This window comes from Mytilus trossulus, chromosome 12, assembly GCF_036588685.1.
Source record: "Mytilus trossulus isolate FHL-02 chromosome 12, PNRI_Mtr1.1.1.hap1, whole genome shotgun sequence".
Classification (NCBI taxonomy): Eukaryota; Metazoa; Mollusca; class Bivalvia; order Mytilida; family Mytilidae; genus Mytilus; species Mytilus trossulus.
Window position 1 is genome coordinate 34008536 of NC_086384.1, and position 15037 is coordinate 34023572.

General features: G+C 32.5%; 2 protein-coding genes across 3 annotated transcripts in view; one reads left to right on the forward strand and one right to left on the reverse strand.

Annotated features, from left to right (window-relative positions):
- Positions 1–2619: 2619 nt before the first annotated feature.
- LOC134692387 (heterogeneous nuclear ribonucleoprotein R-like) lies at positions 2620–7125 on the reverse strand. Its single transcript, XM_063552836.1, has 3 exons — positions 7026–7125; positions 2974–3233; positions 2620–2661 (listed from the first exon to the last, which is right to left on the reverse strand). Exons 1-3 carry the CDS (start codon positions 7099–7101, stop codon positions 2620–2622), a joined length of 378 nt encoding a protein of 125 aa, XP_063408906.1. The 5' UTR covers positions 7102–7125.
- Positions 7126–13521: 6396 nt separating this feature from the next.
- Positions 13522–15037, forward strand: part of LOC134693869 (uncharacterized) — a 29351-nt gene continuing 27835 nt past the window's right edge. The window contains exon 1 of one of the 2 annotated variants that reach the window (XM_063554807.1): positions 13522–13572. The gene's annotated coding sequence lies outside the window, so the exon portion shown is untranslated. Of the gene's footprint in view, positions 13616–15037 lie in introns of both variants that reach the window. The other variant, XM_063554808.1, reaches the window with a different exon arrangement.

Here is a 15037-nt window from a genome sequence, read left to right on the forward strand (position 1 = left end):
AATATTCAGAAATTGATAATCTGATGGGCAGTTACAATTCTAAATTTCAAACTGATATGAACTGATAATAATTGAAACTTTATAAAGGATTTCATTCATCTTTCACAAAAAGTTTCTATCAAATTGACTTCAACAAAAACTAGAGGCTCTAAAGCGCCTGTGTCGCTCACCTTGGTAAATGTGAATATTAAACAAAAGAAGCAGATCAGATGGATTCATGACAAAATTGTGTTTTGGTGATGGTGATGTGTTTGTACATCTTACTTTACTGAACATTCTTGCTGCTTACAATTATCTCTATCTATAATGAACTTGGCCCAGTAGTTTCAGTGGAAAATGTTAGTAAAAATTTACAAATTTTATGAAAATTGTTAAAAATTGACTATAAAGGACCATTACTCCTTAGGGGGTCAATTGACCATTTCAGTCATGTTGACTTATTTGTAAATCTTACTTTGCTGAACATTATTGCTGTTTACAGGTTATCTCTATCTATAATAGTATTCAAAATAACCAAAAACAGCAAAATTTCCTTAAAATTACCAATTTAGGGGCAGCAACCCAACAACAGGTTGTCCGATTCATCTTAAAATTTCAGGGCAGATAGATCTTGACCTGATGAACAATTTTACCCTTCCTCAAATTTGCTTTAAATGCCTTGGTTTTTGAGTTATAAGCCAAAAACTGCATTTTACCCCTATGTTCTTTTTTTAGCCATGGCGGCCATCTTGGTTGGTTGACCAGGTCACCGGACACATTTTTTAAACTAAATACCCTAATAATGATTGTGGCCAAGTTTGGTTTAAATTGGCCCAGTAGTTTCAGAGAAGAAGATTTTTGTAAAAGATAACGCCACACGGCGGACAACAACGGAAGACAGACGCCAAGTGATGAGAAAATTTGGTGATGATGACACTGACCAGGGCTACCAGAGAAGCAACACCTTTATCTTGCCGTCTGCAACTATAACTATTGTTGCAGGCGACAAAAATTGTAAGTACACAACATTACTCCTGAAAAAATAGATTAAATCCATATGATAGATCACCTCTTTGAAGTTTGCATAGGTTTTAAGGTTTAAACCAGATGCTCTGCAGGGTGCAGCTTTATATGACGGCAGAGGTCGAACCCTTAACAGTTGGAGCAAGTATGGATACAACATTGGAGCTTGATACAGCTCTGAATTTGATTGTGATTAACCCTTTCCTCCATGGATACTTTTTATGAAAAAACTTGATTTGCATAGGATTTTTTCAATAAAAAAAAATCAGCAGGTTTAAATTATTAATGCATTGCCAAAAAAACAAATATTTCATCAAGGAAATTTCAGTCATTGATTCTCATGAATATCCTCTTGCTATTATTTACAACTTTTATTAAGTCTGATGAAGTTTTTTCGTAGGTGAGACGTTTCAAGTGAGAGACTAAGCAGGCGTCAAAAGGCGTCATTATGGAGTAAAGGGGGTGGCGTCAAAAGGCGTCATTATGGAGGAAAGGGTTAAATAATTGAAACAGCATAGGTTTCTGACATAGCTTGATTATTTGCTAATGATTTTTTTTGATTTTTTTGAATTTTCAGCGTTTTTATTAACATGATTAATCCCCTCAAAAATAAAATTGATAAAGAAATTTTCATTTTAACTTCTGAAATCTGAAATGAGAAAAATTGTACCCCCCACTTTTCAAATTTTTTTCACCTCCCCCTTTTTCTTTATTCCAACAATAATCTCAATTCAAATTTCACATGGTGTTTTCAACAAATACTTCTCATTTAAATACATCATTAAATATTAAAATATAAAATGACATACATTCATGGAAAAAATCAATATCAATTTATACATGTAGTAACTTTTAAAAATAATTTTACAGCTAATCATTGCAAGACAATCATCATTTCTTAATTTATAAGTTTCAAGCAGTGAAAGGGAGGTAATAAAACATATTCATTTTATATAGCAGTATCCTTAAAATGGAATGGAGTTACCTCCCTTACACTGCTTTCAAATTGTCAACATTGTCCTTTTTCCAGAAAAAAAAACCTTGTTTTCCCCCCTTGTATGTCTCTATTTGCTAAAAGATTTGAGTTATATCCACCAAATAACCATCCCTTTGTAGTATGGAAACTTATGGTATAATTTCAATGAGATTTACACACTTAATCACAAGATATTGACTGAAAACTACAAAAATGCTTATTTGGGCCCCTTTTTTGCCCCTAATTTGTAAACCATTGAGACCTTAACCCACAAAATTCATCCCAACCTTCCTTTTGTGGTTATAAACATTGTGTTAAAACGTTGCATGTTCGGATGACGACGCAGATGACAACAACATGATACCTTTATACGACGCAAATTTTTTTTTGGCAGTTGTATAAAAATTTAACATATATTCTATTTAAAGATACCGTAAACAATTTTTTTATTGGTAATTAATGGCATAAAACTTTGATTTTCAGTAACTGCAAGTACTCACAGAATTGAACTTAATGGTTTTTTGGGTCAATCTGGAAAGTTATGATCTTTCAAATTAATTTTTATATTGTCTTTTAAATTCATACTGTTAAATCATTGTCCCATGTTCAAAGAGGGTTTGGGCGAGCAAACAATTTTTGTTTCAATCCACCTGTTCTGTATGTGACTGTTCATAGACAGGTGCCTGAAATTCAGTGGTTGTAAGTTTATTGTTTTATATCATTTTGTACATTAAATCAGGCCACTAATTTTCAAGTTTGAATTGTAAACATTTGTTATTTTAGGTCTAGATCTTTTATAGCTTACCATGTGATATTGGTTTGGCTCATTATTGAAGGCCATATGGTGACCTATAGTTTTCAATACTCATCTATTATTTCTTCTATCTAATTTAATGTAAGGTGCAGAGTTGTCTAATTAGCAATTATACCACATCTTCTGATTTTTAAATATATATTGTAACCAAATTATAAAAAACAATAAAATTAAGCTGTACCTGATTTCTAGGCATTGCTGGACCTTGATTTCTGGGCATTGCTGGACCTTGATTTCTAGGCATTGCTTGACCTTGAGAAGCTTGTTTCTGTCTTTGTTTCTGTGATTTAATCATACCACATAAGTAACCACTTTTGTTTTTGACATCAGTTCTGTCAAATGACTCTGAATATTTCTTAATTATTGTGACAGCTTCATTCACATTACATTCTTTCAGGGCATCTAGAGCTTTGTTATCTAATTCTTGAGGAGATACTTTTCCTATAAAAAACGATGTAAACATTAGACTATGCACAGAAGAAAGCTTAATACACAAACTTAAGGAACTGCCGAACCTTGGGGTTTAAATAGAAGAAGATAATATGGCCAAAACGAAAACAACTCCGAGAAAAGTTGAATGCTTTGGAAATTCAGGAGGAAAAAATTTAAAGACACGAATCAAATGTTTAAAATGTGATAAAAAAGTCCCCAGCATCAGTACACTCCGCAGACACCACAAGACTTTTCATGAACCGATTGTTACAATTTTTGAATGCCTTCATTGCCCAGCTTCATTCACTAGGAAACATGGAGGGAAGAAACACGTCACAACTGAGTACCAGCAGAAAGCAAATACAGATTTTAATGAGAAAACAGCAACATCAAAAGCCACAGCTGACCCAATTGCCAAATGGGTTCCACCAGTAGAAGCCCAAACCCCAAAATATAGGATCGTGGCAGCGCCACCAAAATATACAGCTCCAACTCCACTCAAAATTCAAGAGACATCCGAGATGCCATCTATGGACATACTTAAAGAAGATCTACAACTCAGTGATTCAGAAAATTCAGATGATGATGTTATATACGTTAAAACAACAGGACCGCTAAAATATACCACAAACAGCTACGGATATCTGGTTGAAGAAATACCAACTTACCAAACTACAAATTGCTACAAAACATACAAGGGACCAACTCAGAGTTCAAGCCAACAAACTATATGTAGTGATGAACCCACAGAAAACAACTGGATGAACCAAGTGAAAGTCCGAGGAATATATACAACATTTTTACCAGTGACAAACATTAGATAAGAACATTTCAATTTTAAAACATTTTATTATATTTTATTTTATTTTATTCTCAAAAACTGTATGACTTTATTTACATATTTCATTCTCTTTCACTAAATACATTCGATACATGTAACCGATATAACATGGACAATAATGGAACACTATGACGTCAAATATTTGCAGTCAGGGGACTTAATACTGAAATAAGTGATTTTTAAATCACTTATTTGAGTAACAAATTCAAGGTTTTGTCACAAATGGGGATTTTGTATATTTTTCAATATTTTAAACACATAAGTTTAAATAACATCTTTTAATTAGTAAAATAAAAAATATATGAACTTTTTGCTTCTTTTAAGTAGCAAGGTTTATGCCTTTGATGCTGGGGGTGTTGAAATTAGTGGGGGTTATTAAAAGAATGATACTTAAAGAAGTGATTTTTGGGAAGGAAATTGAGGTCTGATACTTAAACAAGTGATTTTTATGTCATTATCCTAGATTCAGTACAAGGTCATAACCTGAAATGACCTGGTCATCCTAGACAACACAGATGTTGGCTCTGATAAGTTTAGAAACATAATTAGTCCCTGGATCATTAGTATTCTATATTTAAAGCTACACTTATATTAAATCACTTCTTCTAGTGATTAAATTGTACTACTTAAATAGGTGATTATTAAAGAAAGACAACTCTAACTTCCAACCTTTATGGAAATAATGTTACTTGAATCAGTGATTTAGAAAACACTTGTTTAAGTAAGTCCCCTAACTGATTTGATGCCGCATTTTAGTACTTCAGAGCTTATTTTTATGTATACTATGTCCTGATGACGCCGATCTGATCGGTGAAACATGTCGACTTAATAAAAATTGCAGATAACTTAAGTGTTGTTGTCAATCTAGTGGCAATTAGATTTTTCCTATAAAAGTGATAAAGATGATATATATACTTATATATACTAAGTATATATGATAAAAACTAGAGGCTTTAGAGCCTGTGTCGCTCACCTTGGTCTATGTGAATATTAAACAAAAGAAGCAGATGGATTCATGACAAAATTGTGTTTTGGTGATGGTGATGCGTTTGTACATCTTACTTAACTGAACATTCTTGCTGCTTACAATTATCTCTTTCTATAATGTACTTGGCCCAGTAGTTTCAGTGGAAAATGTTAGTAAAAATTTACAAATTTTATGAAAATTGTTAAAAATTGACTATAAAGGACAATAACTCCTTAGAGGGTCAATTGACCATTTTGTTCATATTGACTTATTTGTAAATCTTACTTTGCTGAACATTATTGCTTTTTGCAGTTTATCTCTATCTATAATAATATTCAAGATAATAACCCAAAATAGTAAAATTTCCTTAAAATTACCAATTTAGGGGCAGCAACCCAACAACGGGTTGCCTGATTCATCTGAAAATTTCAGGGCAGATAGATCTTGACCTGATAAACAATTTTACCTGCGATTTGCTCTAAATATTTGGTTTTTGAGTTATGAGGCAAAAACTGCATTTTACCCCTATGTTCTAATTGAGCCGTGGCGGCCATCTTGCTTGGATGGCGGGGTCACAGGACACATTTTTTAAACTAGATACCCCAAAGATGATTGTGGCCAAGTTTGGATGAATTTGGACCAGCAGTTTCAGAGGAGAAGATTTTTGTAAAAAATTACGAAGATTTACCATGTTTACGAAAAATGGTTAAAAATTTACTTCGGGCCAGGTGAGCTTAAATTTTTGTAATAACCTACTTCTATGCATTATGATCATCAGATAAATATATGCACTGACATACCACATCTTCCACATATATATCTATTAACATTTATACATACAGTGTAGGACACAGCCGGTCACCTGGTCGCCAAATGCGACCAAACCCTTGATTGGGCGATTAGAAACTGTAAAAACACAGATAGTTACTGACCCAAAAATAAATCATTGGGAGAGTGCATTATTATTCTCAAAATCGTAATTACTCCTATTAATAACACACCCCAACTTCGGAACAATCATTTTCAGATATCCTCTGGTCACATCGTTGAAACGGATAAGTTGAGGAGGTGTTCCATAACTGGAAGGATATACATATATAAGAAGAATAAGTGCAATAGAATATTAACATGGCGGATGAGAAACTCGTGCGTGATATTGCTTGTTGGATGCATGGGTCAAACAAGGCTTTACTGGCAATGGTGATCGCTAAACAAATTGAAAACGACAGTCATTGACAGTAAAATCTCGTCTGACCCACTAAACCAAATAAGGACAAGGGAATTATGAAAAGAACTCAAATCACGGACACAAATGAGAAGCTGTCAAAATATTTTTCACGGAACCCCCAAGGACAGAAACAAGTGATAATCAAATATTACGTTTATAAAATGTCTTTTGATTTTGTTTTGCACTGACATTTTGTACTGAAATACAAACTTTTGAAATGACTGACCTGATAGAATATCACGGAAATTCTCAGTACTAAGTTTAATACATCAACACATGATCAATTCTCAGAAAACTGTACATGTTTAATTTTAAACGCAACGACAAAATCTTCAGTGATGAGCACTACATCACTATGCAACCGAAACCAGTAACGGAACCTCACTTCTCGCTACTCTCGTGGAATGAGAGGTCACCTTTTCCTCTTCAAAACCCTATATTGATCTATTTTATAGGCACTGGAAAGTGTGGTTTCATGTGTTTTTTTTTCATTTTTTATGACTCAAAACGGAAAAAAATTTGAGTAAAATAATTGGACTACCAATTGGCATTTTGGGCCTGTGAAGTAATTTTTATACTGGCCCCAAAAAAAAATTTTGGGCCAGCCGAAACTGTCCTACACTGTACATACAATATAAATTGTGACATAAGAAATGTAGCATGTGGTAGTGACTTTTCCAAGTGTAAATATTTTTAAGTTATGAAATATAAACACGATTAAACTTCAACTAGTCAGACAGGAAATAAATACACATGAACACAAACCTGATTCAAACAGCACACAAAGTTCTTTTGCCACTTTAGGATTTAATCCATAATCAACTAATTTTCTATTCTCCATTGCAGCAATCTATTTAATGTGCAATCTAGAAAAAAGTAGAAATATCTTATTTAACATCACAAAACAATAAACATCATGAACATCAAAACTAATTGCATAATAATGATAATAAATGATTTCAGTTCTTTGACTTGATGGATGACTTTTATTCAATGTCTAGAAAATTTGTAATAATTTAAGTTTCAAGAATCATGGTTCTGTGGTTCTCTCTAGGCACCCTGGTTTACTCTATCAATAAAATATGGGTGCAATGAACATGATGAAATAGTTGAAAGTATAGGTATGTAGGTTCAACATCACAAACCAACTATTCAATGATAGTAAAACTTAGTATATTTTCAGTAGCATTATCAATTCAATTTTTCAATTCAAAGTTTTATTGCCATATAAACTTTACAGTTTGTGACATATAACAACAACAAAAACAAATAAAGACAATAACTAAGTAACTCAATATATATACACAAATTCAGGTAAATATTAAAGGGTCCCCTGTCCTCAGTTCCATTGACTTTTTTATAAAGGATCCTAGTTTATTCACTTGTGTTGGTGTTGATGGGTTAAGTATATATATAACTTTGTCATTGTCAGTGAGATTAGCAAATAAATTACTTTCTCTATTAATGCACTCAAAATATGTTAATCTAATATTTGAATTATGAGAACAATTTATTAGGAAATGTTTCTCATCATCTAGTACTTTACATTTTTTGCAAAGTCTCTCTTCGCGAGGAATTTTAAAATGCCTCCCTTTTTCAATTAATAATGAATGGTCACTGATTCTAAGTTTTGTAATTAATTTTCTAAATTCAAAGTTTGGGTTAGAGAGGTAAGGTTTGATCAATAGATTTGGCTCAAGTGCTTTATAAAAATTTAATTTACTTTAATCATCAATAGATGTTAACTTATTTATCAACAGGTTGTTGTAGTATGAGTTTATTTGGGGTTTAATATAGCTTTTAATATTTTTTAATTGTTTTAAATTATCACAGGTTTTTAGTCTATCTATATCAATGTTAGATTCAGAAAGAATATCTTTTGCAAAAGTGAACCATGAATAGGTGCCACTAGAATCCAAAGTTTTAGTTAATTGAAAAGATTCATGTAATAAGGGATTCAAATTTGAGGTGAAAAGCCTTGCTAAATACATAATAGTTTGGGTTTTTATATGACATTCAATAGGCAGTCTTCCCAATTCATTCCTTGTACCAAAATTTGAGGCACTCTTGTTAGTGCCAAGGGTAAACTTGCAATACCCAAGATGCAAGTTTTCTATTGGAGTCTTGTCAATAAAATTAAATGGGTCCACAATTTTTCCAGAAACCAAAGCTCTTTTTTTAGCTTTGAAATATGTTATATATATGAGTCCAAATATGTTATTTCAGAATTATAAGTCAATATAGGTCTCACTAAGGTGTCAAATAAGTTATTTGACACTCTGATAGGAAGGCTGCCAAGAGAATTAGTATATGTTTTAATAGAGAACAAAACCTTTTTTGCCTTTTTTGTTAATTCAGCTGTACTATTACTAAGATTACCATTTGATTTAATCAGCAGACCCAAGTAAGGATATTCTGAAACATTCTCTATTTTTTTGTTTTTATATACAAGTATAGATGTTTCAGGCTTTTGCTTTGTTGTTGAAAAGACCATACTTTTTGTTTTATTTATGTTTAGAGAAAGCTGCCAATTTTCACAAAACATGGAAACTTTATTTAGACTATTTTGGAGACCCTCCTTAGATTCTGATAGTAAAAGCAGATCATCAGCAAACAGGAGGGAGCCTAGTTTACTATTTATAAGCTCCAGTGGACTTGAGTTGTCATCTTCCAAACCTTTAGTGATATCATTTATAAAAATATTGAACAAAGTAGGACTTAATGAATCCCCTTGTTTCACACCTCTAGTAATGTCAAAATAGTCAGAAATGTGATCTTTATGTTTTAAAGAGGATTTTGTATTTAAATATTGTTGTTTTGTTACTCTGTAAAAAGACTTTCCTACTCCCATTTTGCATAATTTATACAGAAGGGCTGTCCTCCATACAGAGTCAAATGCCTTTCTTAAGTCAATCAAGCATGCATATATTTTTTTGTTATTTTTGTGTATATATTTATTAATTAAAGATTTTAATATGAAAATACTGTCAGCAGTTCTGTGGTTTTCTCTGAAGCCAAATTGACAGTTATTCAACTGTTTATCCACAACTGTGATTAATCTATTATTGAGTACAGCATTGAATATTTTAGGAAGATTTCTGATTAAAGATATACCTCTGTAATTATTGTGATCAGATTTGTCTCCCTTCTTATGAAGTGCAATTATATATGAGTCCTTCCATGATTTTGGGTATGTACCCGTTTTTAGAATTAAATTAAATATTTTAACAATTGACTTAATTATTACTTGATTTGAGGTTTTAATTATTTTCAAAGGAGACCATCCATTTCACACTACAAAATTTTCAATTTCTAGATATTTCACAATGATGATTATACATGTTATAAGTTGTAAGCAATCAATAAGGAACAATGAGAGTTACCTCCCATTGCTCCCATTGGCTCGTTTGGCCACAATGGATTCTGCAGGTATACAAAATCACTTTCTGTTAAGAGGGACTCAAAACACTTGTAGTCTGTGCTATTAGGGAGCACACTAACTGAGCACAAGAAGTAATTTCTTAGAACAATCTTTTTACATGTTTTATGGCTAAGGGGACGACCATTTGATATTCTGGGGGAGGCCAGGAGGATTTGTTTTTGATCGGTTATTTAATTATTTTTGTAAACTGAGAGGACAGATTATTCATTTTCTGCACTATTTAAGCAAGATTTTTCATTTTCATTAAAACAAGGGACTGATTATTAATTTTTTACCACTATATTTAAGCAAGGACTTATATAGATATATACGTCCCTGATTTGCGATATTCGAAAACATACAATTTTTTAAATATTTGTTAATTATGAATAATAAGATATAGGAAGATGTGGTGTGAGTGCCAATGTCAGACAACTTTGCATCCAAATAACATGCATTTAAAAAAAGGTAAACCTTTAATACATGTATAGTCAAGTCATTGTGTACCATCTAATCAGAATACTAGTAGATCATTATCCCCTTCAGAAATTTTAAGATTCAAGATTTCATTCATAACCTCAGACACATACTTGTGTACAAAAGGACAATATATACAAACATTTTAAGATAATACATAGCGAGAAAGGACAAACGAAACACAAATACATAGTAATAAGTATATTATAAAAGACAATTAGTATAATTAGATTAAGTATTTTATAATTTTCTAAACGAACTGAACCATTTATATTCCCAAGCAATATACACATATTGCATACATACATATTATTAAAGTTAATTTAGTTTTGTTTTACCTAGCCTCTTAAAATGCAAAGTATTGTCAAACATATTTTGCAGAGCGTAGCGATGCAAAATTTTTTTGAAGCCGGTTTTGGAACCGCTGAAGGCCCAATAAGCTATATCCTGCTGAGTTATTTATTTTCAATACATTGCAAGTCAGGTAATTTATTTTCAAACTACCACAGAACAAACCATTTATTTTTGTGATTATCAAGGCTGAGTTATTTATTTTCAAAATCCTCCTGCACCCCCCCCCCCCAGAATATCAAACGGTCGTCCCCAAAGTAAATGTATCTACTATTCAAGGGAAGCAATCATCATCATATGACATTTTACTTCTCCAATATAAGTATGAATCTCAAAACACATACCCTGGCTGATGTAAACTAATGTTAATTGATGTTAATTAATTATTATCGGATTTGTGTTAATTGAACACACGTGTTTCGTAAGACAATTACAAGACAGTTGCGCAGACTCATTATCCTGATCGCCGCCGATTGACTCTCTCTAACAGAGAGCAGGCGACGCGGCCAATGATCACAAGGAGTTCAAGCCCTCATGTGGGAGAAAATCGGACACGGAAAGGGCTTGAATTATTCGAGTTAGTATAATTGATGAAACATTTATTCATTATTGGCATTATTTAATGTATACGAAGTTTTATTAAAAAATAAAATGTAACAAGTTTACTATCGCCTATTTTTATATAATATTTTGCAGATAATATAAAAACATACAGGAACAAATTCACTGTTAAATTTTAGAAAAACACCTTATTATTACTAAACAAACAATTTTAACCCAATAATTAACAAAAATAAAAAGTTGGCTAAATGAGAATGCCTTATTTTAAAAAGTTGGATAAATGAGAAGACACCGTTTATTCTACTTTTAACAAATCCATTCTATTTTTGTAGGTATGTTATCCACTAATGACCACTGATTAGCATAGTGTGTACTCATAATTATTTTAATGTGCATATCAAATAAATTGCCGTCCAAACAATTTCAAACAATCAATTCTAAGGAATACTAATGATCATAACAATTAGCATTTTTAATATAAGCTTATTTAAAACATTATTATGATTGAATTTTATTAACAATGAAAGTTGGTTTTTTATTTGTATTTTGCTATATAATGATATACGAAAGAAAGTTACAATAACTATGCATATAAACTTGATAAATAATATCTCCCGTACGAAATTATAAGGCGTATTACGCCTGGAAATAAGGCGTAAACCAGGCGTAAGTGGTAGTTACGTGTCTAGATCCAAGCGTAAGGGAGCAGGAAACGTAAATTTGTAGTACTTACGGGCGTAAAAAATAGCAGTAAACCTGGCGTAAATTGAAATAAGTAAGGCGTTAGTTTTCTTACGGGCGTAAATTGAAATAAGCAAGGCGTAAATTTTCTTACGGGCGTAAATAGAAATACCCATAATGCTTTGTTTAAAGGATCATGGGATTTTTTTTCAAAATTTGGCTCTTTGCTTTTAGTTTGCAAGATTTGGACACATGGCAGCTTCATAAATTCAGGGATAATTTGCTTGTTTTGTTCTTTTTGGAAGAATCTGAAATTGGAAATACTGAATCAAATAAATTAATGAAAGTTGTGAAATAAAAGGAAAGTAGTAATACATGGTAGATAATAATAATGTGAGTATAACTTAGTTATAAAGTATTATGTTTTATCAGAATTTTTGAAATCCCAAAACCTTTATCCTTGGACAACTACATTAAAACCTTTTACTTTAAGTTAAATTGCAGTATTATCATTTATATTGTTCTAAAGACAATTATTTTCAAAAACAGCTTAGTTAAAATGCTACTTTTATTTCAAGAAAAAATGATTGTCATAATTTTTATTTAAACTTAAACTTATTTGAGCCACTGTCTGCATAAAATGTATTTATTTCTATATTAGCTTCTTCAAAGGTTAATATTTCAAGTTTTTTGTCAAACAATAAGAAATAAAAGCAACAGTAAAGAAGTTTGTATCAAATACACAAAAGTACACAGCTAGGTTAATACACTGAACTAAAATAAGTGTAGTATTACGTAAGGATATTACGCCTGGTTTATTTATTGACCAGGCGTACTCATTTGCATATTATGCCTATTTTTTTCTGAACCAGGCGTGCTCATTTAAATATTACGCCTAATTTTACGCTTGGTTTACGCCTTAGTTACGCCTAATTTACGCCTGGTTGACGCCTGGTTGACGCCTGGACATGCATTTTGTAAACACTGCAATGCCGCCAGGATAAAGTGTGATTTTTACGCCTGGTTTCCGTGTCATATACGGGCGTCACAGTTCGTACAGGCAAATAAAACATGGTTACGAGTTGGTAAAAATAGGGTACGAGTTGGTTGAGTACGACTTGCCGAAAGTACGAGTTGTCGTGTACCCAATTTTTGGATGATCAATGCATTTGAAAGGGGATAAATAGTAAAAATGGATTCCCTTTTTTATCCTGGGTTGGGAAACACCCCCTTTTGAAAATGGTTCGATCCACACCTGATTATCCAATCATTGAATCAAGAAATAAAAAGTCAATAGGTGCTATTACTATTTAGAATTCTCAGTGACATATTTCGCCTAACTTTCATGACTTTCATTCTTAGGCTAGCACTTATTAATTTGACTGTTTAGACAATGTGCTTAGCCTCACATTTTAACTTACCAGGTTGAGAATTATAACAACAACATTTCTTGTCAAATCTTATTCACTGAATGCCATGTGACATAAATATTAAATGGTGTAATCTGTTCATAAAACTTTCGAGGAGATTTTCTGACATCTGATTTCCAGAAAATGATTGCAGAACTTAACTGAATGATAAAAGTACGCTGGTTTCCATTTGAATATTGTTTCAAAATTATATAATTGTTTGTTTATTGTACTAGTTTAAATATTTGAAAATATCAATAAGCTATAAAAGTATATCTATGAAATATTGAACCATTTTACGATCATTATCTTACTGTTTTAACGAGTATTTATTATCTTATGGTTCACTCTGGATTTCAGTTGACAAACAAACAATCCCATTGGAAACAGAAGTGAAAGTAGAATCGCAAAGGTTGATATTTATAGATAAACAACACTTTGATAAACATTTGAGAGTAAGATAACAATGACCTTCTTTGCAATAATTCGACTTTTTAAAAACGACATCAAATACTTACAGATACTGATAGTAGTTGAGGTTGGCTCACAAAAAGGGGGGATTGTTTTTAATGTTGTCATACGTTTGTTTGACTTCTAATAGAACTTCCCTGGAAACTTTTATTAACATGTTATAAGGCCTGTTCCTTGTGTAACAAATACCCATTACCATTTATTCGGTAAGCATATGAATATCCAGGGGGCTGCCCCCCTTTTTGTGGGAAAAATTTGGTTGATTTTACACCTTATCACTAATCCGGGTGACCCGGCCGCTTGAACATTTGACGTCAACAACAATCACTTTTCCATTGTGGCGTCAGATATTTTATTCTATGACGTCAAAATTTTACGAGAACCTGTGTAATTTCCAGCAATGGCGGACAAATAGCGATTAGGTGAATAGACCACTTTTGAGTTCATCCGTCACCGGAAAAAACTCTTCAATTATACGCGCTTTTATCACCGTCATTTGTGCGTTTAGGGGCGTCGTCACTTCCCTTCCAATGTTGAGCGAGTGGTTGGAAAACTATAATTCTATATTATACGAATTATTCAGCGAATTGAATTCTCAAAATTGACAATCATCACTGCTGTCATTAGGGAATTGTCAGTAAGTACCTACAGAGCAACCATTATTTCTAGTTTATCCTGCACAAAGACGATCACTAAGACGCTTGATGAACGTAAATAGTGCAGGGATACAGGCGACCCCCTCTATCTGGTAAATGATGTCATAAAGGCGTGCATAATTGACGAGTTTTTGCCGGTGACGGATGAACTCGAAAGTGGTCTACTGATTCAGTGAAGCATGACTGCATTCGGGTCTCATTTGGGGTTTAAGCGTGATGCAGGATTACTGATGTTTTGTAAGCTTGACACCTAAAAGTCAATTTATTGTGCCGTGAAAATGTGAAGACTACAAACAGTAATTAGCAGGATCATGAGGATACGGGAATAACTCCAAAGTTATTTCTATCGAGAAAATCATAATATATTGTTTCCTTTAAGATTAACTTGTACAAGTAGTACCCCTGACTGATAGGGGGAGGGTTGAGATCTCATAAACATATGTTTAACCCCGACGCATTTTTGCGCCTGTCCCAAGGCAGGAGCCTCTGCACAGCCTTTTTTATAGTCTTGTATTATTTTAATTTTAGTTTCTTGTGTACAATTTGGAAATTAGTGAGGGTGCAGGAATTTCTCGCTAAATTGAAGACCTCGATCTTCTTGGTGACCTTCAGTTGTTGTTTTTTCTATGGTCTGGTTGTTGTCTCTTTGACACATTCCCCATTTCCATTCTCAATTTTATGATATATATACTGATGTAAACAATACCAAATTTTCACATTCTATTTTTTATCTTCAGTTTTGTACATTTC